Below are 24,912 nucleotides of genomic sequence, written 5' to 3'. Positions count from 1 at the left end.
ACATGGACTGGGTTATACAAAGCTACTCTCTGTTTTATTGTTACAAACACACATACACACCCATCCCCCTCCCCCCACTGTCTTAACTGTGGCTAGCAGTACTCTTGCCTGTCTTTATCATAAGAACCCAAGATCCATGTGAGAAGAGGCACCCGTTTCTTGTGTTTTATTCACTCTCCAGAAAAATTAGTTAGCTTAACCTCTTTATGCTTTTCAGTTTTTATCAGATGATGCTTCCGGAATAAAGGATACCTCTAGCCAAGTTATACTGCAAGCACCTCTCTGTCTTGTAGTAATAACAGCCGTAGAGCTGTCCTTCTTCCAGGAGGGTGAAGAAGAAGGAAGGGGGCAGGGAATATTTTTTTTTTCTTCTTGGTACTTAGTCAGCAGAAGAAGGAGTAGGAGAAAGCATTTACAAATGATGTGGGTTGTTACTCTTCATCAGCGAACCCAAAAGGGTGACATGGCTTTTATTCACATTTCCCTTCCAGACAGATTCAAATGAGCTTTGGTGCGGTTCCTGTTTGTTTTTCTTTCAGTCTCCTTAGAAACAGGGTATTTAATACAGAAGACAATGCTCTCTGCATGTACACTGTACTTTGATAAAGTTATTGTGGGTTCTGACTACGATTTTGTTTATCTGTTCTAGATAATTTGTGCAACGGAAAATTTCACAAACACCTGCAGGACCTGTTCGCCCCACTTGTTGTTAGATATGTGGATCTGATGGAGTCCTCAATTGCACAATCCATCCACAGGGGCTTTGAGCGGGAGTCATGGGAACCAGTCAAGTAAGGAAACCTCTTTAATACCATCGGAATTTGGGTACAAATGGCTGCAGAGTCATATGGAAGTGGGTTAATGGTATCACATGACTATCATTGTTGGTATGAACAGAGAGTAAGCACTGTTTATTTCTTAATATGGTGTCCCTGCCTGCATGGGATAAAGAGAAAGGTTAGAATATGTTTTATGAATTGATTATGTCATAAAAGATACAGAAGGATTGAGGGGTATAACTATGGATGTGGTATTTATTCTGTTTCTCTTACACAAATGTTGTTTCCCACAGTATTTTTCCTTAATTCCCCCAGAGAGGGGAAACACTGACCACAATATACGAGTTTTTATTGATTACATATCCTATAAGACAAATCATGGGGAATTCCTGTGTGTTGTAAGCTTGTTCCTTCCCACAACTGTTGGGTAACCTCAGCTATTGGGAGTGTTTTGGTAAATCCAGTACATCCTCTGCTTCAAGAGGAACAGGCTGTGCCTTGTAGACTGCCAGGCACCACTCCCAAATAGCCCAGAAAATGACACCCCTATATAGAGGGTGTGTGATATGGCTTGAAAAGCTCTAGTAAAGCCTGACACTGTCTTTGCCCTGTTAGACTCTAGTCAGTTGGCCCCCCTGTAAGAAATGTTTTTATTCTCTGTAGCCCTTTACACCTTTGAGATGTGCCAACCTAGAAAAAATCGGGAGTATAGGTTAGCATTTTTAGGAAAAACAGACCTTTTCTCTCAGTAGGAAAGAACCCAAGAAGCTTCCCTCAACACAGAAGCATTTTATGCGACAGGTTTATAAACTGATGTCCCTCTAATATCAATCTCTAGTCAATCCTGACTGACATAGTTCCCTCTGTCCCCTTCTGTATTAAGTCACAGGAGGATTGTTTTTTATTTGCCCCAATGGAAAGCAGGTCAATAGCCCATAGCTCCTGGTTTGAAAGGAAAGAGAAGTAATGGTTCTGTTGAAACTTAACTCAGGAGTCTACAACTAGATCCTTAAGAGGGTAAGGCATCCATGAGGGGCATTTATTTATTTATTTATTTATTTATTTATTGGTCACAATAATCAAGGCCATTGTTCTTTAAGAAAAAAACTGTAAAGAGGAAAAGGAATAAATGAGGGGTATTCATGTTTTGAAAATAGCAACGGTCTTGAAATAGCATTTCCTTGCTTGGATTTAAATGTGGAAGGTACTATTGCCAACGCGCAGAGGAGGGAAATGATACCACCCTTAGTTCTCAAAGAGCCTTAGATCCGGGGCAAGTGTTTGACTTCTAAGAACTTGTTTTCTCATCATTAAAAGTGATTCCTTAAAAAGTTCCTACCCAGGGTCTGAGACTTGTCATGAATTTCTGTGAAAATGTCACTAAAGTCATTTTATAATCTGTTAACTTCTTCACAAGCCAAACATATGACTGTTATTCATTTGGAAGCATTCAGTGTTCTGAGTACTACCAGCAGTAAAGATAGAATCAAAATCATTTTCACAATCGGAGTCGTAGTCTGGGAATGTTTTGTTGTTGTTGTTGTTGTTGTTGTTTTTAACTGATGATTTTGAACTAAAGGATCCATAATTTAAAAGCCTGAAACTTTCAAAACAGTAAGTGTTGTGAGGAACCACCTGAGCCTGTAGAAGGTGTGGATGTGGGTGTGGGCGGCGTAAGTAAATGTTTTGCTGTACAAATTGTGCTGTTGTTAGTCTGTGACCTGTTCAATTCATATCAAACAGCCTTTCAGAGGATGTGGACATATTTGAAAAGGCCAAGTAAAACATAAAGCTAGGTTAACATTCTTCTTAACCACACATAAATTAGCTGATTTTTTAGGTAGTACAAATGTCCTGTAGAAGTGTTGATGAGTAATATGGCCTGGAGAATAAAAAGTAGATGTTTATATGTAGAGAGGCATAGCTCCACATTCCTCCAACAATGCAAAGAGAACGAAGTGAGAGCATTTTTTCCATCGGGCTTCTCCCCGAACTGGGAAGTTGCCCGGTGCTTTGGTCATCTCAGTTTCTGCCAACTATAACACACACACACAGAGAAAAAGAGATACACATGTGCACACACAATTAATAAAAGAAATAAAAAGAAAACAGACAAAAGTTAGTACTCACCTTTCATGTTTCTTTGTTTCAAACTGTTACCCCAGAAAGCAAAATTAAACTACAATTATTTGGGCTTAATGTAATGGTGGTTATTTGGTAGGATAGGTAAATAGCTAAGTTTTACGTTTGTTTCCTCTGAAAAGTGGCTTTTCACCCCCATGAGAATAGAGGAGCTGTACTTGCTCCTTTATCCTCAGAGCATTGATGTAGAACCCCATTGCTCAGCTTCAAACTTCAGCCAGACTGTCTCTCAAGACAGACCTGAGTACTCAATGGAACCCCAAGCCACAGTCCTTTCCTGAGCATCCATCAGGGTGTGCTGTAGGACCAGAGCTGTCCAGAGCTGGGCAGGTAGTTTTTGAGTCTTCTGGAAGCCCTGAATGTGAAGTTTGGTCTCTGTACATCATAGGCAACAGCAGCTATATAGTGGTGGTGCATTGTGTGTCACAGAGGCCTTCAAAGCAGAAGAAAATCTAAGAATGCTCTTCTATGGCTAGGTGACACCTCTTTCTCTGCTTGGATTCTTCTGAGAGGAGGGTATCCTTGCTTTGTGATTTCCTGTCTCAGGTCAGGAGGTTTAGAAAGGTAAAGCAAACACTGCTTCTTGCAAAGTTCTATAAATCCTACTTTTCCGGCACTCAAAATGCATGTTCCTCCTCTGGGCCTGAGATGTACAAATGAAAAATACTTTTAAAATAATGCCCTTTCCCAATGATGAAGATTTGGTGCTGTCAGAAAGCATCCCAGAGACACTTCAGCAGTTTGTGTGTGGCCAGCTACCAAATACACAAGTATTACTGAAGCTAGAACTCCTGACTGTGGGTCAGTGAGGTGACTCAGGAGGAAAAGGCATGGTCCTTGAGATCCTAGAAAGCTTAATGGCCAGATCCCATGGAAAGGTGGAGAAAGAGAAGCAGTTCTACAGAATTGCTCTCCGATCTCCAGGCATATTGCCTGGCACATGTGGATGCATTTTAATAATCATAATCACAATAAAATTAAAAAGAAGTCCTGAGACAGTAACTTTCCAGATAACCTTGAGCCATCAGTGTCTCTGAATTAAGATCCTTTCTCAGTTGACTTTACTAAGACTCAATCAGTGACCTCCTTTTTAAAACAAGGACTTCCGATAATAAAAAAGTTTCCATGGCTAGAATTCTTGGTAATATGACGCTGTAGGTCCACACAAACTATCCATCCTCTCTTCTCCTTCCCTAGCATCTAGAACAGAGCAGGGCTTGGCACATGCCCAGGCTTAGCAGTATCGTCAAAATGCTGGCAACCTGTATAGTCTAGGGATTGTAAGAATACAACAGGAAAGTAAGCTGTGGAGATGGAGATGAGAAAATGATACAGTCCCCAGATTGGGGATTTATATCTAGTTGGGTCCAGCAATATATACACAAGAAGAATGGCTTTACATATTACCAAAATATTTGTGTATAGCTCATATAAAGAGTTGTGAGAATGTAGCTCATAGGGGGATGAGTTTCCACTGAGGGCTGGGAGGGAAATGAATTGAAGAGTAACATTTCAAAAGAGACGGAGCTCACCAGGAAGACCACAAACACCAGTGGAAATGTACAGGGGAGCGGAGTGCAGCAAAGCAACGCTGAGTACTTGGTGTAGTCCAGAATGGGCTATCAAAGATGGGGCAAGCCTCTCAGATGTTTGAGAGGCTCTCAAATCTCAGGAAGTTTAGGATTCGTTCTGTATCTCTCCATGGTACTTAATAGTCCCAAAGCTGTGGCAAATTATCTTGTTGTTGTCATATACAAAAATGTAGGTCTACATCCAGTACATAGGTAGATATATAGTATATCTGTGGCATTAGACTTTCATAGAGAAGGAAGTTTGGAGCTGGTTAGTGATGACTAACAGGTTAGGAATCTTACTCTGGACTCTAGAAAGGTATTGGAGAGTACCCATACCCCTGAGTAAGATTAGACCTAAGGACAAACACAGACAGAAGCTTCCGTGTGACAGCACTAGGAAAAGACAGATGTACTTCATATATTCATGCAACAAATGGCTTTCAAAAGTAGAACATGTTCTGTATCTAAAAATCTACCCCCATCCATAAGCTTAAAGCAGAAATATTTGAGAGATGATGTAACCATATCCCTTCCGCATGGAAACAGTCTTGATTAGAAACAATTCTAAGAAAAGGGCCCCACCTACATTCACTGCCATCCGTAGAAATGAGATGCACACACATCTCTAACACGGATGAACATGAGAGAGAGGAGATGAGAATTTTGTAATCTCGGGCTCTAGAGATAGGAGCTAAATGAAAGCAATCCTTTTCAGCAAGGTCCCTAAAAGGAATGAGAGGCTAATTTTTAATGTGTATCAGTTACAAGGATTGCAATTCTCACTTCTTGCCTTACCCAGAGACACACACTTAGCATTCTCACAGAGAAGCATGACTGGCTGGTTGTCCAGCAGTCACTGGAGGGCCCTCTTCAAAAATAATGATCCATTACAGCTATGAGCAGCTCGCAGAGTCTTCACATCATGACTGAGCGCTATGCAAAACCCTCCTTTAAATATGTGATATTGAAATATTATGCTTAGAAGTTACCTCCAATTGTTACTCTTTTAGTGTCCCAGATGAAATATTAGGAACATTAGAAGTAGGCTTTTTATAATTCTGATAAAAGCAGAAATATCATATTTTATTATTTTGAACCTAATCATTAATAACATGTGCTATGAAGGAAATGTATCTATTTAAGCCCAAGTTCACAGCCAAAATGCTGCATTTTACAAAAACAGTATGTTTTGATTAATATGAGTATTTTTTATTTTGTATGCAAAACAAAGCTCTCTTCCCATTTGTGTACCCTTCCTCCACTAATATGTTTAAATTAAGTTGCTTTTGCAGACATTTATATGTTATTCATTTCTAGCTACTTATAATTTGCTGAGAATTGACATTTTAACTTTCCAGGCTGCCATCTCTAAGATCTCCTAATTCCTTGATCATTATTCAGTGTGTGTATCATTTAATGATCACATTTGCTTATATAGGCTTACACATGTCTCAGTGGAAATCGCCAACGGATTTGTTTCATGGCAGTGTTTAAGACTGAGAACCACCAGGGACTAAATTCAAAGGCAAATTCCCCAGTTAAACAGAGACACATGGAAGTAAAGGTTCCATTTTTTTCTTCTACTTAATAGTAATAGTTCCTCCCCAGCAGCCCCCTCACGGCGCACTGGCAGCACAAGAAGTGAAGGGTCTGTCGAACACCTATCGCCCTGAAGGAAGAGGATGCCAGCTTGGCAGTTTTGCATCCTTGGGTTTTCAGTTTGTAATCCAGGGCTGATTTGCCATTGAGCACATTTCAGCGACTTATTACTGGAGGGAGACAGGCATCCAAGCCATTCACCAGGTCCAGCGCTCTGCTGCAGCTTTGCCCGGCAGCTCGAGCACAGAGGGAGCCTGGGCTCCAGGAGTCCTGCTAGGCAAACAGCTCACCCAGCACTGCTTTGGCGAAACTTCCTCCTTCCCTACAAGTTCCAAAAAGAGAACCTCAAGTCCTCTGCCAAAGTGCTGTCAATTCCCCCTTAAACAGGAAGGCTCCTCTCAGATGCGGAGCTAGGCTGGGCTCTGCCATGCCAGTGACTTTGGCTGGATGGAACAGCCATCAATGCCTCTGCAAGATGTTCAGTGCCAGAGTTTGGAGCCGCACATGACACAGACCCTCCAAAGAAATATAGCTTATTTGACTTGAATCTCTGAGCACGTTCTCTATCGATCTATCTCTCGGTTCCTCCCTCCCTTTTTCCCTCCCTCCCTGTTCTTCCTCTCTCCCTTCATAAAACCATTCATCTATCTTCCATCAGTCAATTGAGCTTCAAAGCTCACTCAAACCCAAAAAGCTAATAAAAGGCAACATTGCCATTTCATTTGTTTTGGCTAATTTTAAATTTTTTGGTAGAAAAAAAATATACAGCTCAATCAATTTTTTACATACCCCGTGGAATTCTCGCTCATGTCAAGAAGTAAAATCCCTGTTCAGGAGAAGGGCTTGAGGTAGATGGGTTGCTTTGCAAGCACAGAGCCTTAACTCAGTTCCTGGAATCCATATAAGAACACTGTAGCACCGTGCAGCGCTCACCTGGAACCCCAACACTGGGAAGATGAGGACAGGACGGATGGGTCCACGGCACTTGCAGGCTAAGGAGCTGGTGAACACCAAGCCAGTGGGAGGGCTCATTTCAAAGGAGGTGGACAACATTCTCAAGGGGAACACCCAAGGTTGCCCATTGGCCTCCATACACAAGCATGTGCGCTCTCTCTCTCTCTCTCTCTCTCTCTCTCTCTCTCTCACTGCTCTGTGTGTGTGCATGCATGTACACCCACACACATATATGTATTAAAAAAAAAAAAAACAGCAGCACCATGGCATGCTCATCCTTCCCAGAAGCCACTGTCAAGTATTATCCCTGCCTGTCTTCCATTTCCAGGGGCAGCTGCCATGGTATTCAATAATATTTTAAATCTACTTTTGACCCAAGGGTTCTACATATTACCTGAATCTGGGGTTCTTTTCTTTTTGTGTGTGTCTGTTTCTGTGCGGAAGCATGTCTTTATTTCTATAATTCTCAGTCTGGGAGAGAAAGTGTCCATTTTCTTTCCATGTTCCATAAAATTCCCCAAGGATCATCCTTCTTCTACAGAAGATTTCTTTATCTTTGCCATCCATTCTGGCACCCCTTGCATAAGTTCCTGTCTTGAGAAGTAGCCATTGGAAGGCATTCAGTTTCTGCATGCGACTATTTCGTGTACACTAAAGTCAATGAGTCTTCTCTTCCCATTTGGAGTCTAATACGTGGCCAAAGAAATCTTTTATTTACAGTAAGTTATAAATGAAAGTAAGCAGAGCTAAAGTAATCCACCATGTATATTCTTAAGAAGTATGTTGTAGTTTTTGTTTTTATTTAAATGTCTTCATTCTTTGAAAATGTCATACATGTATACAATGTATGAAAGTGTGTTGGATTCACATCTACTGCTTACACACATTAAGGAGACGCAGTATGATAGATACGTGGATTCACGTATGTTTTGGGTAGTGATGAAGTTGGAGTAACGAGGGCATCCATTACGTTACATTGTGATCATTCCTTTCTGATGAGTTTACTCCCCTCCTCTCCTTTGGGACACAATTACTGAATTATCAATTATATTCAACCCATTGTACTACAGAATGAACACCAGAACTTACTTAACAGTGTACTCTGCCCTTTCTCTTGCCTCACCATTCTACTAACCCAACTATCTCATAGCACCCCAGTTCCAGCTATGGCCAGAATTCTACGAACATCAAGCTCTTCTAGGACAAGCTCTAAACTCTATTGAAAGTGGCCTTGAGAGCTAGAGTTCTCTCGGAAACATCGCAGTTATGTGATCATTGTCCACGCCTGCTCCATCAGTGTCTGCACTTTTTACTTTTCCATTAACGCTATCATTTCTCTCCGGATTCTGAGTCACCTTCCAGCTTGCCATCTGTAACCTGCTTCCCAAAGCGTGTTGCTCAAGTCTTCACCATTGTCTTCTGTGGACTTAGCCAGTTTATTTACAACTGTTGTGTGCTTCTGCCACATCTACATTGTCACTGTGATGGTATTTTTCTTTCTGTCTGTTTCTTCCACAGGAGTTTAACCAGTAACCTACCCAATGTGAACCTACCCAATGTGAACCTACCCAAAGTACCAAATCTACCAGTTAACATCCCTCTAGGCATCCCACAAATGCCTACTTTTTCGGCACCGTCATGGATGGCTGCTATATATGATGCTGAGTGTGTATTCAGTTCACGTTAGCTCTCGTTTAAATTAAAGTGATCTTGGCATGGATATGGATTGCTTATTTCTATACATCCTATATAACAGAGTTGGAGATGGATAATTAGACATATTTTGCTGATCATGCAGAGACAATATTGTTTATTTCTGGCATTCCTCGTGTTTGTAAGACATTTGCTATATATACGCACTAACGGTTTGTCTAACGCCCACTGAACACTTGAGGACTATGTTTTACTTCCTGAATTATTTTGTTAGAGGTTTTCTATCCCCTGTTTTCAGTGCAGGGCCATGACTTTAGGGATTATTCATCCCCAAATGATCTAGGAAATTTCTTTGATGGGGTGGCCATCATCTCTGATCTGATCTAGGTATACAAAAGAAGTTTGCTGACCTAGGAACTGGATTTTGGTTTTTGATTTAATAATTAAACATTTTTTTCAAGGCTGATTAAACTATGAAGCACATTTCTGGTGCCAGTAAATAGCAGGATATCACAATGATATTTTCAGGGCTACATAAAAATTTATGAATGGGCCTGCCAGACTGGTAAATTGCTTGTGTAAGCACTTACCAAAGTCAAAGTACAGTAGTAAGCTCTGAGGTCTAGGTAGCAGAGAGTTTTCTGCATTTGAGAACCTGAGATTCAAGGCCACACACAATTAAGTTTTGGTAGTAGTGTTTCTGCATTCTCAGTGCAGAGACATTCTTTGCTTCCATCATATGAATGTCCGGGATGTGGGAGGTGTTTTTGCCTGGAGCCCATGCTACTTCTTCAAAGCGAACAGTTTGAAGGACATGGGGTTTGAGTATATATCTCATCCTACTTAGGAAATGACTTTTCTCTCCATTTTCCTTAACTAGAAGAAGATCCAGCACCCCTCAGTTCTACCTCGGGAAAATGAAATGAGAACCATGTGGGTGATTTAATAAGTGAAATAAGGTTTACCAGTTCTCCACCTTCCTTTGATCCTTTGCTTGGACCACAGCTAATTATAGGCCAGATAAGCTTTTCCTTGGAAGAATAAACTGGCATATTTTCAAAGGGAAGTGTTATTATCAAAGGAATAAAAAATGATCTGAAACTGGCAGAGATGTTTTGAAATCTCCAGCTCCCATTCATCAAGATGGCTCTTGGCACTTTCAGATTCACAGTTAATCCATGGAGAGAACAGGACACTAGAATGACTTCTCAGCCTGGTACTCTGAAAGCTATCCACTATTTTTAAAACTATAGTCACTTACAAGCCCACAGTGAAGTCATGAGGCAAATGTGTCTGATATTCTTCGAGAGACAAATTCAAACCTCCAAATTTTTCATCTTTGAGGAAATTATTTTCCTAACAAAAATACATCATATTCATGCTAAGATGACAATATTATAATTTCAATTAGATAGTGTCTGTTTATTAGATTAGATAGTGTCTGTTTAAAATTAAAACCAAATAGTTGAAAGCTTCTCTTAGCTTGTCCCGTGCATGTTCTGTGATACTGTTTTTGAAAAGATATGAATCAAGACATTGTGATAAAGCAGATAATAGTCTCCATTCAATTAATTAAGGCATGGGTGGGAACACATTTTGGTAACTGCTCAGCAATCAAAATAATCTTGGTGCTATTGCCTTAACATTAACAGTTTATCTTAAAAATAAAAAGAAAATATTCTTTTCCTCATGTCAAAACTTAATAATAAGCTCTTCAAAGACAAAAATGCTACAAGAATTTTTTGAAACTCTGAAACCAGATGGGTGTCAAAATGTTGTTGTAATAAATACCAATTATTGCGTTCATATGTACTTAATGATTTAAAACATAAACCACGCAGTTCCAAAACGGGGCTGAGACTAGACGAAGTTGGGGTTTCTTTTTTTCCCAAGCATGGGGTAGGGCAGGGGCAAGGCTGAACTTTCGTGGAGAGAACTGCACTCCCCCACTTTTAAGTGAAGCTCACACTGCAGTATCTAAACAGAAGGCATAGATCCTCAGTCGGCCTGCAGAAAATGCCTGATTCGATATCTTTTCATGATTCCAGTTCTTTCCTTTGCCACCTTTCATTTTAAGGACGTGTTTCCGTGTTACCTGCTCCTCCGTGTCAGATACAGCTACATACTGACCTCAGGCTGGTCTGTTCTGAAAGCATTGCCCTGTTGGCGCAGGCCGTAGGCTCTGGCTCCCTCTTGGCATGTTGGGAGTTTGCCCCCTCCCTACCCTGCGGTAGCTGTGGATGCATCTATGCGCTAGCTATATTTCTCTCTGAAGCATTAATTCAATGCAGCTGGCATCTGTCACAATAGAAACACCCACTCTCATCTGTTTCTATAGACGATGTCAGAACAAGTGGTAATGCATGGTGTGTTGGACATTTTACAAATTACTGTGTTAGCATTAGTGGTATGCGAGGAAGGGGGTAGGGGGTTGGCCACCCCTCAGAGTTCCAAATGGGGTGATTACAAAAGAGAAAGCCAGCCAGAGAAGGGCAAGAGAGGAAGGGATGGAACATTTCCCATGCACAGGCCTTCCATAGATGTCCCAGGTAAAAGGCTCTTTACGTCATGATGCAAAAAGGAATCCACTTCCACTTCCCCAGAACCATAGCAGGCTGGGCAGTATGGGGAAATGGGGAAAGAGCTCAGGTTTTGAGCCCTGAAGCATCACAGAGATTCCTCTGTCCACTCACCTCGTCTGCCCCAACCCCCCTCAACCTGGGGCTGCCCATTTAAAGGGCTGGTGTATGAAAATTGGAATATTAGTCACTGGACAGGACTTTGGGATTCAAGGTATCCAAGTGTCCCTGTCTCTGAGTCTCCTCATTTTTTCTCCAGCTCTTCAAGAGAGAGAGAGCAGGTCCTCGCTCGCCACTTTGTTAGCACTGTCCTTTTGAAACCAAGTCTTGTGCCGTTTCCAAGAGGCCTCCGCTCTGCAGGAGAACTGGGGAAATGCATGAAGCCCTGGATTCTAATAACTGCATGTTGCCATGTAGTTATTATCCACGGAGACTTACTGAGCCCCGGTGCATAGCCTTCGTCTGAATCATCACATATGCTAATGTGGTTATTAAAAGAAGGCTGATTTTTACCATACGCTATCCTCCCACTTACAAGGAGACAACACCCTCTTCAGACATCTCGCTGGTCTGGAGCAATTGGCTGAGCAAAGCGAACTGAGTCCTGTATGGTAAAACTCAAATTCTGCCAGTGGAGACTGCCCCCCTCCACCGCCAACACACGTTGTTTCGTATGTGGAAGCCACTGTTTGCCTTAAGCCTTCCAGCCCCCAGTTGTCTCTATGTTGGTGTCTCTCAAGCCCAAGGCCACTGGGTGACTTTTGATCTCTAATTTTTTATTCTACCAGTAATGGATCAGGTACATCAGAAGATTTGTTCTGGAAACTCGATGCCCTTCAGACTTTCATCCGTGACCTACACTGGCCCGAGGAAGAGTTTGGAAAGCACTTAGAACAGAGGTTAAAACTGATGGCGAGTGACATGATTGAGTCCTGCGTCAAAAGGTAAGAACAAGTGGCTAGCGGCACCCAGCCCTCCTCCCAGTGTCCACTGACTGGAAAGACCAGTGTGCCCTAACAATAGGCTCTGCTGTAGAAAGTCCTGGACAAAGTGACTTCTTGTCTAAGTCAGCTCCAGTAGAGACAGGCGTGGTGGCCGCACATGCTTGTAACCCTAACACTAAAGAGGCTGAGGTAGGGCTTTCTGTAAGGTCCAGGCCAGCTTGGGCTACATACATAGTGAGACCCCGCCTCAAAATATCAACCACAAATTTTCGAAGTCAACGGGAATGGCTAGCTGCCCACATTGAACTTCTACAAACCAGCACAAAATGATTCGTCCACCAATTTGACCTGTTACTAGTTCTATGAGGAAAAAATACTTACATCCATTCTTGCTCGTCTTCATATCCCCAACATCTAGCACTATCTGCCACAAAATAACTACATGATAAATATTTAGAAATAAATGAGCATGGAGAGTAAACAGGAAGAGAAAAAAGTGTGCAGTCCAAGACCAGGGTGTGCGGAATCTAGGTCACTGAATTTCCAACGAAAACTGAGCCTTAGCATCATCATTCACTCTGCCTGTGCAAACTGAGTACCTGGAGTATGTGCCAGTTGTCAGCTTTCTTGCCTACCTTCTAACCAGGAATCAGCATGAAGGCATAAGACACGGAACTTTTGCTTTGGTTTCCCACAGATTTTTTCTTATTTCCACTGTGGATTAGGTTAGGAAGTGGATCTCTACGCTGGCAGTCCTCAAGCTGATAGTTCTGAAACAACAATGGGAAGAGAATAAGGAAGGTCTTTATCTGTTCATTGAAATCATCTGACGTGCTCCCATAGATCAGGACCATTCCTTGAAATACAATGGAGAAGGAAAGACTCTCTCCTCCCTGCAGGGGCTATCTAGGTTTGCATGTTAAACCAGTGGAATTCACTTCTGTATTTGATACCATCACCACCCTGCCTATCCCAGGACACACATCCAAGTTCCTTTTCTAGCTTACAAGTATCTCATTAGATTTCCACATTCAAAAAGAAAAAAGAGGAAAAAATTAAATGAAATAGGAAGGAAGGAAGGAAGGAAGGAAGGAAGGAAGGAAGGAAGGAAGGAAGGGGGAAACTAACCCATAAGCAATGTTGGCTTCTCTAGGCCTCCAGATATTATGTACTTTAGATGATGAATAAGTTGTGAGTGATGGGGGCTGGGCTTGCCTAGGAGTGCTCTGAATCCAGCTTTGATACCCTGGAAGAAGAAAAGAGAAGTAATGCATCAAACCAGAAACCTCACAAGGCAGAAGAACGGCACTTCACTGCTGCAGGTAGGTAAGTAGCAACTCAAGTGAAGTGAGGAAAAGAGCCATGAGCTTGGGAGACACTGTCTGTCCTTCTGGAACTTTAAAGCCTGAGCAATCCCTGCAGAGAATTTTGTTCTTTTATGCCCAGTTGTAGAATCAAATATAGGTCTGGTTTTCAATTGTATGGTCAATAGTTTCCAGTTTTGAATTCTACAATCTCTTACGCAGTCTATATTAATTTTACGAAAAGCAATGGTTGTTCAATGACTGAACCATTTGACCAAAATCTCTTTACAGAGCAGCTCTGTGAGGCCATTTGTCCTTCTTTTCCTCATTCTCACACAGGAGCCAAAGTGAGTTAGAATTAAGACCTGCCCTTTCTTGATCTGTGCCCCAACTGGACTACCAGCTGTTCACTCAGAAGCCAATCTGTTGGAGGCGGGATAAAATGAGAGAAACTTAGGGGAAATAAAGAGAATATGTGGGGATGGCAAATGTGACTTATTTCTCACCACACTAGTCATTGTTATGTTCAGACATAGAAAGAAGCTAAGCTACTAAGAGGCAGGGAGTGGACCTGAGTCTTTGGACACTCCTCGCCCCCAGGAGCTACAGAAGTCTGTTTGGAACACAGTGAGCTAAGTAACCTTTTAATATCAGGACTTGTATCACTGCACATGTATGGGCAGCCCTGACATCCAGAACTTCCTGTTGTTCTTTCCAGTCAAGAATAAGCACAAATGCTGGTGGCAATATCGTCTGACTCCAGCTCCAGAGGACAGTGCATGGAGAAGCCCTTAGATCTTTTAAGGCAGAGACTGTATGTTAGAAGAGCCTTGAAATATTGATTATGTCCTTGGGACAGAATAAATATCCTTTGTCCTAGAGCCATAAAACAAGAACAGTAGACTGTGGCTTTAGATATGCAGCACTTAACAATACTGAACTCTTCAAGACTAAGCTTCCAAGCCATTTCATACACTCACCTGACAGGGACAGTGCCTCTGGTCTTTATCCGGTCTGTACTAGGTGCAAAGCAAACCACTCTATCCTCATAAAGCCAATTGGGTTAAGTGACCTCTCCATCCTAGAGCCCTCTCAGTCACATTCATTTTCTGCATCTGCTTTCCTCTTTTCACAACCCTGCACTCCACAGGCTAGGAACCGTTCTCCTGTGAAAAGAAATGTGAAAAGGGAAGACACTTGCTTCATTGGAAGGGAGCGACTTAGCATTTCCATTTCTCAGATTGGGCCGGAACTAGCGCATAAGCCTCAGAAGATCAGCGCAGGGCCCAGTCCAACTCAGTACCCATCAGGCCTCCTTTTCACAGAACTAGAAAATGATGTATTTTCAGCAGAGCTTAAAATGATCATCATGATTAGAAAGCTACTTTAGTGCACTGAATCTTTAGAAGCCAAGATACATTTATCTTTAACATGATCATATAATCTATAGGGGTGTTTTGAGGGTGTTTTTTTCCCTTAGGAACTGGGCTTCCAACCTTAGAAATTATACTTGGCTTCCCTGCATGCACCCAGGGTGTGTTAGCAAGCTGGCATGCTTTCCTGAGCTAACTAGCTGTGTGGTCCTTCTATGCACCAATAGAAAGCTGCTCCCAATTCCTCTTAAAGCAGTGCCATCCTGGTGGCTGCATGAGCTCTGGAAGGTGACAGTGGCCAATGCAGAGAAGCAATGGACACATTAGGTAAAAATGCTTTAATGAAGCCACTTACTGACAGGTGCTTTCTCAGAGGACAGTTGAGGATGGACCCACTTCTCTGAAACCCTACAAAATAGAGCTGGTTCCCCCTTTACAGTGGCAGTGCTAAGGACCAGATGTCACACCTGTACTGCAAACTACCTGCAGTGAGTTAGCTTTTCCAGTGAGAATCTAGTACGTTTCTAGTATCACAATTTGACCTATGTCACCATTATGTTACAAAAAAAAATCATTACAATATAGTTGTGTGTCAGGACATTACTATGTTTTAATTCTTTAAAAAAAAAAAAACTACTTACTGAAAAACAGTAACACTGGAAATGAAAACAAAAAGCTACCATGTGAGTTCCCCAAGGACAGTAACCTCTAGTTTAATCCCCTTTCCCAAAGGGAGCTATTTTCAATGGTTTGATATATTTTCTTCTAATGATTCTTTGGCAACCACAATTATTTTTTGTCTTTTTTCAAACAATATAATAAAATTGTTGGATTTAAAAAAGGAATTTTTCGATCTCTTTTAAAACCAAACGAAAAGGGGGAGAAACCAATAAGGGTCATTTAAGATTTTTCTCCACACTGAGGTTCTGAAGATGAGAAACTGCCTTCGTGTCTTTTGTTTTGGAGTGGAGTGATTGGAGGTACGCACTTGCCAATGCGAGAGAAGCTGCATATGTTATAACACTTTAACGGGTATTTTTTTATTCATTTATTCTCCTGCAATTAGGGCTCTCCATACCATGCGATCTATAGATAGAAATACACAGAGCTACAGGTGTCCTGTACAGGTGGACTGCTGAGACAGAATGGAATGCATGGCTGTCCACATGAATAAGCCCTCCTTAGATGGGGAAGTCATTTGAAAAAGAACGTGTGAGAAGTCATTGTAGATTGAAACTGATTACAGCCTTCCATTTTCCTTTTAACTAGCCTCATAGAAAGTATCTCCTGTGCCTCCTGCCATCTGAATGCTGAATTGGTCTTTCCCTACTTTGTTTTAATAGAACCAGGATTGCATTTGAAGTTAAGCTGCAAAAAACCAGTCGATCAACAGATTTTCGAGTCCCACAGTCAATATGCACCATGTTTAATGTTATGGTTGATGCCAAAGCTCAATCAACAAAACTTTGCAGCATGGAAATGGGCCAAGAGGTAAAAAAAAAAAAAAAAAAAAAAAAATACATCCCCCCTCCTCTCTCCATTGATCATATAGAAGAAAACTTCACAAATTCCTTTCTTCTACTCAAGTCTGCTAGTTTCAGAAATATACTCTTAACATTTGCAGATTAAGCCATGGATAAGTGTTCAGTATCTGTCAAGTCAATTTCTGAGGCATGTGCGGATGGGTGTGCCAATCACTGGGAAGTGGTTCTTGGCTGGAGTTCAGGTGGTCATAAGGTTTCTTTAAGCTGAAGGACGTGTGGTGACCTTATTTATCAGGCCATTATCTGCTACAGATGTGGGAGTGTCCAAGTGCTAGTCACGTCCCATGTGTAGTCTATCTTAGCCCCAGAACATCTGGACAGCAAGAAAAATCCAGCTCACATCAGGACACTCCCAGGCTACGCCAGTAGGTTCTGCAGGTCCAAAGCAATTTGCAGGCTTTCAGTTTTCCCTAGAATGAGCTGATTTTGAGTCTTCCCTGACCAGAAGTTTATTCCTTTGCAGAGTTTCTGATTCTAAAGTCAGATTTAAAATGTGAAGGAGAAGGAAGCCGCAACTTGGACTGATCAAAGACGATCATGATCATTTTTCTCCGATGGCCTTAAGCCAGCTAGATATTCATATACCAATTTAGAATTAATTCAGTAACATTTCTGGCAACTCTGTGCTGTTGCCAATTGGCATAAATTGCTCCTAAATCAGATCTTTCGATACCAGCCTTACATGCTCAGAATTTTTACTAAATTATATTTGCTCCTTATTCGTTATTTATTTTCTCTTTCGGCACCTTCCATTTTATATGTGGGCTGGTGGTGTTCTCTTCTGGCAAGATCTCCTCCAACCTTGTTTCCCCTAAGTGAGCTTCCTCAGCCACCCCTGCTAGCTTCTGCTCTGGCTGATTTCTTTCGAGCCTCCCACATGCAGTTAAGTTCTAGGCACAGGCACCAGAGTCAATACAGGGCCCTAGTTTCTCATCCCCATGTACTTGAACAGTGCTCCCACAAATCTATTGTGCATCACCTTCCAGAATGCCCCAGAGATTTGTCTCACAGTATTCCAACTTTTCTGGGGTGTGGTAAAAAAATTAAAACTTCTGGAGGACAGTTCTTGAGTATTGACATCCAAAATGTCCTCCGACGTCCCCCATACACTCACATATCCATACGTGCACCAACACATAGATAAAAACATGAACACATAGGTACCATACACAGACATACATGCGCCTGCCTGTACACATGAATGCACATGTGTACTAAAAAAAAAGAAAACTCACATACATACAGGAATTTATGCTTCTGTGGCCATCTCTGGTGATACTGGCACTGGCGGCTATGCTGGAAGGCACATTTTGAGAAGCTCAGATCAGAGCCTCTCTGTTGTCTGGAAATGAGCCAGAGCAAACGGTTGGGACAATTGGAAGGGAGGCCTGGGTTGCTAGTCACCTGGATGAGTGTCTTGAGTTGTGGTGCAAACTGGACTTGGATAATCCTGGCAGTCTCTTTGAGTCTCAGTTTCCCCATCTGTAAAATGATATCACTGCTCTACTTTTATCTAGCCTATTTTAGCTGCAGAATCAGTTTTTCGTACTTTATCCAGAAGCCTAGCACATAAAACATAAAAATAGAATTGATCTGGATCGGGGGGTGGGCAGAGCCCCAGCTGGTGATTTCCTCTCCACCTTAGTACCTCTTCACACCACCATCTGCCCACGCATCCCTGGAAGAGTCTGAAATCCGTGGTTTCACAGAGCCCACTTCGCAAATCTTCGTGAGAGATCTATAAATCATCAAATCTCTTTAAGTCATTAAAGATCCCTTTGCGTTTATGCTCTCTGGAATGGTGTGACTCTGGAATCTTTCTCCCCTTAAAGCTTCCACTGTTTGTGCTTGCTGCTGCTGCTGCTGCTGCTTTTTAAATCATCACATTCATAGAGGAGTCACCCTTCAAAAGTACACACTTCTATGTTTGTATTGTGTTCACAAAGCTGGGCAAGCCATCACAGTCAATTATATGACATATTCATGGTCTTAAAAAAAAAAACCTGCAGCAATAGCTTATTCTAGCTTATCACAACCTAGATATTGTGCAGATTTGCCTGTTTCTGTTTTGGCTTTTAATATAAATAAAGTCAAACAATAGGTAGGCTGTTACTTCTCTCACTTAGCGTAATGTATTCAAGCAGTAGTGCGGATGTGTTGTTCTTTCTATTTGTGGCTGAGTAATATTCCAGAATATATACCTTTGCCAAAATTTTTAGCTGGGTTATTTGGAATATATATATATTCCAAATATATATATATATATATATATATATATATATATATATATATATTTTATTCCATATATATATATTCCATATATATATATGGAATAAATATACTGGGCACATACATACATGATTTGCCATCTCTGTTCTGTTTCTTTTTTTTTAAATCTTTTATTATTTTTTTTATTAATTACACTTTATTCATTTTGTATCCCCCCATAAGCCCCTCCCTCCTCCCCTGTCGATCCCACCCTCCCTCCCCTTTCTGCATGCATGCCACTCCCCAAGTCCACTGATAGGGGAGGTTCTCCTCTTCTTTCTGATCTTAGTCTATCAGTTCTCATCAAAAGTGGCTGCATTGTCCTCTACTGTGGCCTGGTAAGGCTGCTCCCCCCTCAGGGGGAAGTGATCAACGAGCAGGCCAATCAGATTATGTCAGAGGCAGTCCCTCTTCCCCTTACTATGGAACCCACTTGGACACTGAACTGCCATGGGCTACACCTGTGCAGGGGTTCCAGGTCATCTCCACGAATAGTCCTTGGTTGGAGTATGAGTCTCTGGGAAGTTCCCTGTGTTCAAATTATCTTGTTCTGTTGCTCTGCTTGTGGAGTTCCCGTTCCCTCCAGCTCTTACTATTTCCCACTTCTTACATAAAATTCCATTCACTCTGCCCATCAGTTGGCCATCAGGCTCAGCATCTGCTTTGACAGTCTATACTGCAAAAGCTTTCAGAGGCCCTCTGTGGCAGGTTTCAAGGTTGTTTCCTGTTTTCTTCTGGCTTTCAGAGGCCCTCTGTAGCGGGTTCCTAGGTTGTTTCCTATTTTCGTTTTCTTCTGATGTCCATCCTCTTTGCCTTTCAGGATGGGGATTGAACATTTTAGTTAGGGTCCTCTCTTTTGCTTAGTTTGTTTAGATGTACAGATTTTAGTGGGTTTATTCTATATTGTATGTTTATATGAGTGAGTATATACCGTGTATGTCTTTTTGCTTCTGGGTCAACTCACTCAGGATGATCCTTTCCAGGTCCCACCATTTACCTGCAAATTTCATGATTTCCTTATTTTTCATTGCTGAGTAATACTCCATTGTATAGATGTACCACAGTTTCTGCATCCATTCTTCAGTTGAGGGGCATCTGGGTTGTGTCCAGCTTCTGGCTATTACAAATAAAGCTGCTACAAACATGATTGAACAAATGTCCTTTTTGTGTACTTGCCCCTCTTTTGGGTATATGCCTAGGAGTGGTATGGCTGGATCTTGAGGAAGCGCTATTCCTAGTTGTCTGAGAAAGCGCCAGATTGATTTCCAGAGTGGTTGTACCAGTTTACATTCCCACCAGCAGTGGAGCAGGGTTCCCCTTTCTCCACAACCTCTCCAGCATGTGTTGTCCCTTGAGTTTTTCATCTTGGCCATTCTGATGGGTGTAAGGTGAAATCTCAGGGTTGTTTTGATTTGCATTTCCCTAATGGCTAATGAGGTTGAGCATTTCTTTAAGTGCTTCTCTGCCATTCGATATTCCTCTGCAGAGAATTCTCTCTTTAGCTCTGTTCCCCATTTTTTAAGTGGATTACTTGGTTTGTTGCTTTTCAGCTTGTTTAGTTCTTTTTATATATATTGGATATGAGTCCTCTCATGTTCACCATGAATTATTTCTTGGCTAAACTAAAATGTTCTTGGCTTAACTTTGGAGTCTTGTTTGCCAAACGAAACAAAAAAAAAATTGTCCAATGGTTAATTCACTAGATCCTATGACCTCTCTCATTATCTATCAAACTACGTACTCTTGAACAAGCCATTTACCATTGTTTGCTGACTGACATATAAAGATACAGCAAGCAGTACACAGCCATTTAAAAGTATAAATCTATTTTACAGTAGAAATATAGTCCCTTAGCTTCTAAGTGTAAAATTAAAGAGTTGTAACACTTTACAGCTAACAGTATAATCAACTTATTCTGGGCATAGACTATAATAAAGAAGAAAAGATTGTATTTTCTCTATACAACTCAACACTTCTTAAATGAAAATAACTGACATTTGTATATGTTTTTCCCAGAAATAATACACACACACACACACCCAAGAGTAAAGACCTATCTAACACTTTATTCTAATTTTTTGGTCTTCTCCTAAGGATATTTGTTCCCATATAATAAAGTTTATCAGGATTTTCTTTTAAGAATAATGAGCCAGCAGCACCTAAGTGACCAGCATGTTGGGCATAAAGCCTCCTAAGTATAGTTAAAAATGATTAGGATGAAACCAGATGTAATCATAGTGCTTCCTGGTAGCCTGGCATGCCAACTGTGCCCTGAAATGGCGCATAGTTAACAAAACGATGAGACTTATCTCTAAAGTAAAACTGGCTTGTTGGGGGGGGCTTGAGTAAGAATGACTAGAAAGATTCTAAAATTAAGATAGGAATACTTTGGAACCATGTGACTTCCATTTTCATGGGCCCTGTACTTTGGAATATCAGCCATTAAGCCTGTATTCCAGATCTAGTTTCTAATTCTGGCTACCACTAGAATTCTATCTCCCTCAACCTGTTTTGGGCTAGGCATTAGTGAACGGATACAATCTCCACTTTTACAACCACTTCCTGAATTTTATCACTGGGATAAAGTCTCTTCTAAAGGCAGCTGTTGAGACATTTGTTCACCATACTTTTCCATCTTAAATATTTATTTTTTCATTAAAATTTGTGAAGTACCAATAGAGAGGAAATTGTGTATTAAATAGTTTCTCACTTGGCCTAGTGTGTTTTCGTCTCATTTCCAAGGTCAGATGGTCTTAACAGAAAGATAACATACACACAATCTGTTCCATGACAAGGCAAAATGTGCAGCACAGGAAGTCAAGTGGGATGCTTTTCGCGTAGCAATCCTAGGTTTACAGTAACTTAGCCCATCAGACGCAAAAGCAAGCTCCCCACTCTTCTCATGCCACTGAAAACCAGTGGTTCTGTTAGCGACTGCCGCCATGCTTTCAGTATGGGTCAAGTGAAGCCAAGAAGGCCACAGAGAGAACTGGAAGATGCAAAACCCACTACATTGGCCGTAGAGTGGAATAAAGAGGTGATTTACAAAGGGCTTCATGACAAGAGCTAGCAGGGGAGCTGGTAACTAGAAAGCCCCTGTGTGCTCACACCCAATACTTCATGAGGCTGCCCATTTGCTCAGAACAATAAATTACCCTAGAAAGAGCAAAGAGCGAAGGAGGAGGCTCAGCATTGTTCCAGAAAAGCAAGTTGGTCAAATAAATCACCTATGACAGGAAAATCTGGCAAGAAGTGTATGTATTTTGTCATTACCGAAATAGCAATGGGGAATTCTTTGATATTTAGCACTTAGCAACATGATTCCCAAAGTCAGTATTAAGGCATAATTGCAAAACAGTGTGTAAAGCTAAGGTGTGTTTAGAGAAATGTGCACATCCATGTAGCCACTTTTTTTTTTTTTTTTTTTTGTCTAACTCTATAGCTCAGGCTGGCCTCAAACTTACAACAGTCATTTGCCTTAACCTTCTCCCACCAAATGCTACAATTATGGACATGACCTACCAGGCTAGTTCTGCATAGTTTCTAAACTATATTCATGTACATACATATATTACATCAGTACTTGTGCAGGTCTATGTCAATTCTACATTCAAACTGCAATTCTAGTTCCACTACTGTGGTGAAAAAGCAGAGTGACAGAGATACCATACTCAAGTTAGCTCTAAAGAAAAGAGACAACATCTATACCAAACCCTTTCTTTATATTAGGTGAGGAGAGGGTTAAGTCTATACAGTGTTTGCTGTGCAAGCCTGAGGACCTACATTCAATCCCCATTATCCACATAAAATTCCAGGCATGACGGGGAGGGGTATGTTTGTTATCGCAGAACTAGGGAGGTGGTGATGGGGGAATTCCTGGGGCTTCACTGGCTAGCTACCCTAGCCTACTTAGCAAATGAAAACCAGTGAGACACCTTGTGGACAGCTCCTGAGAAATGACACCCAGTTAATCCTCTGACCTCCACAAGTAAACGTGTGTGTTTGTGAGTGTATGTAACACAATACACACACCATGCTTTGTTTTATAAGTAGGACTAGAAATTTATTATAACAAGGAGATCATAATCATAATACTTACACACAGCGGAAGGAAGAGATAGTGGACTACATTGTAATCAATACGTGAAGGTATATTATGCCCCAATAAGCCACAGTGTGTCCACTTTGTTTCCACATGGAAAGGCATGTTTCTTTTAAGAGAAAGATTATCCCCGCTGGTCCCTTGGACACAAGGCACAGGCCTTACCCTGTCTTCATATGCAGAGAATAATTGTCATCTGTTTTTGCCATTTCCATCAAGGTTTTTAGGAGAGCATGTCTGTTCTCATCGGTGTTCTTTGCTTTGCCAGAAGTCCCTCATGCAGTATTTCATCCTTTCCTAACTTTCACATAGCCAGCTCTCTGGCTAAGCATAAAACCTAGTTAATTTACTAAATGTTACTCGTTCTCAGGGAACAAGTCAGTCATGTGACAACAGAAAGTAAGGGTATGATTCTGGGTCCTGTTTCAATACCTAAAAATGAATTTAACGTCCCGTCAATGGTCCACGTTCTTTTGATCTGACACCCTTCTTTGTGACTATAGTGCACAATGCTGTGGATTCGTTCTTTTTGCTTCAGGTTCATGCTGTTTACAAGTAAATCTTTCTTGAATCTAGCAGTGTGGCCAACAAGGGTTCTGATTCATCATGACGAAACACCATGGGCCATTTGCTTTGCTTTTCCTCCAATCACCTGGGAGGAGCTGGAAGAGGAGGAGGATGACTCAGTGGTGGCATCATCTCCTTCTCCCCCTCTGCGGCTACCTGAGGAACTTGAACACATTTGAAATGCAGCTACAGTTGGCAAAATGTTTTCACATCTAGATTTTCACTAGATCTTCAAAGTAAATCTTCGAATCTAAGACAGCAAAAAAGGGCTTGGGCATTTAGTTCCTAAGTAAGACAACTACACCAGGTCAGGAAGCAGCTTTTTGTTAAGGTTCCTTTGTTTGCTTGCTTTGTTTTGGTTTTGGTTTCGGTTTCTTGTTATTGTTGACATATGCTTATACCCATTATGGATGCGTTAGATGTCTTCATGTGTGGAAATTAGAGAAATACATAGAAAAGTCAGGTTGAGGTACTCAGTATGTTCACTACTTTAAACAGCCCCCCCCACACACACACTCAGAGAGAGAGAGAGAGAGAGAGAGAGAGAGAGAGAGGGAGAAAGAGAGATCGAGAGAGAACTATTCAAATCCTGGTTATTTTAAACACAGCCCTAAAACATATACACCATGGCTTGCCTAGCATCTTGTGGTAATCAGCAGTCTATACTTGCTTCCCCCTCTGGGTCCAGGTCATAGTGCTATTACCTGTTGTGGGTTTTCAGATAAGGAAACTGAGCTCAATACGTAGGCCGTATGGCCTGGGGCCTTCACACTGGGACATTATCCAGGTCTTCCAAGTCCAAACCAGCGTCTCATCTCTTTGCTCCTGCTCAGTCATGCTGCTTGCCGGCAACCAGAGTATTGCAGCATGTTTCTATGTCTTATTTCTGTATGTCTTCATAGCTTTGTGATGCTTTATTTAATTTTCATCTTCTCATGTGTCCTTTTGTCCTGATTTTTATTTGCACTGTTCCTTTTTCTTTTTTGTTCCTAATTAATCATCCTTCTGAAAGTTTGCTAAAGAGTGGGTAAGTGCATTTTTCTTTCCAAATAACAATGTTTTGTATTGTTGCTTTTGTGTTACGGAAATACAAAATAATTCAAATGGATACTAAAATGTTCTAATAAATGTCAAGGAGCTGGCATATAATAATTTGTGTTGAAATTGCTTTTCCTTTTTCCCTGGCATTTACAGCAGATTTTTGTTTGTGTGGGGGTTTGTTTTCACATTACTATTTAAATTTAATCGACAGCACAGTTTGGAAAAAAAATTGAAAAACTTAGCTACAGGCTCAGCAGAAGGTCTAGCCTGGGTCTGCTTCCTGCTGAACAGAAAGAACAGAGGGGGGAAGTGTGACCTGTCACAAGGGATCAGGACAGTAGTTAAAGGGATATTCTTTGAGGCATACACCCAAAGCACCTGCAGGGTTCTGTAAGATCAGTGTCTTAGTCAAATTCTCTTTCTAGAGATTGGACCACATTTTGCATCCCCAGTAGTTTCCCGGAGGTACCGTTCTTCCCCAACTAGATT

At 41.3% G+C, this 24,912-nt stretch overlaps 1 protein-coding gene across 3 annotated transcripts in view; it reads left to right on the top strand.

Annotated features, from left to right (window-relative positions):
* The window catches only part of Cadps (calcium dependent secretion activator), a 444,339-nt gene that overhangs the window by 351,417 nt on the left and 68,010 nt on the right, over positions 1-24,912 (top strand). For 2 of the 3 annotated variants that reach the window (XM_055599061.1, XM_055599060.1), the window contains 4 exons: positions 650-791; positions 8,567-8,713; positions 12,069-12,224; positions 16,245-16,392. In XM_055599061.1, the coding sequence (XP_055455036.1) occupies positions 650-791; positions 8,567-8,713; positions 12,069-12,224; positions 16,245-16,392 (593 nt within the window). The remainder of the gene's footprint in view (positions 1-649; positions 792-8,566; positions 8,714-12,068; positions 12,225-16,244; positions 16,393-24,912) is intronic. The other variant, XM_055599062.1, reaches the window with a different exon arrangement.

Source organism: Psammomys obesus, unplaced genomic scaffold, assembly GCF_907164565.1.
Source record: "Psammomys obesus unplaced genomic scaffold, mPsaObe1.curated_primary_1811, whole genome shotgun sequence".
In the NCBI taxonomy this organism is placed as follows: Eukaryota; Metazoa; Chordata; class Mammalia; order Rodentia; family Muridae; genus Psammomys; species Psammomys obesus.
The sequence above is the reverse complement of the archived record's forward strand: the minus strand, read 5'-3'. Positions and strand labels throughout refer to the sequence as shown.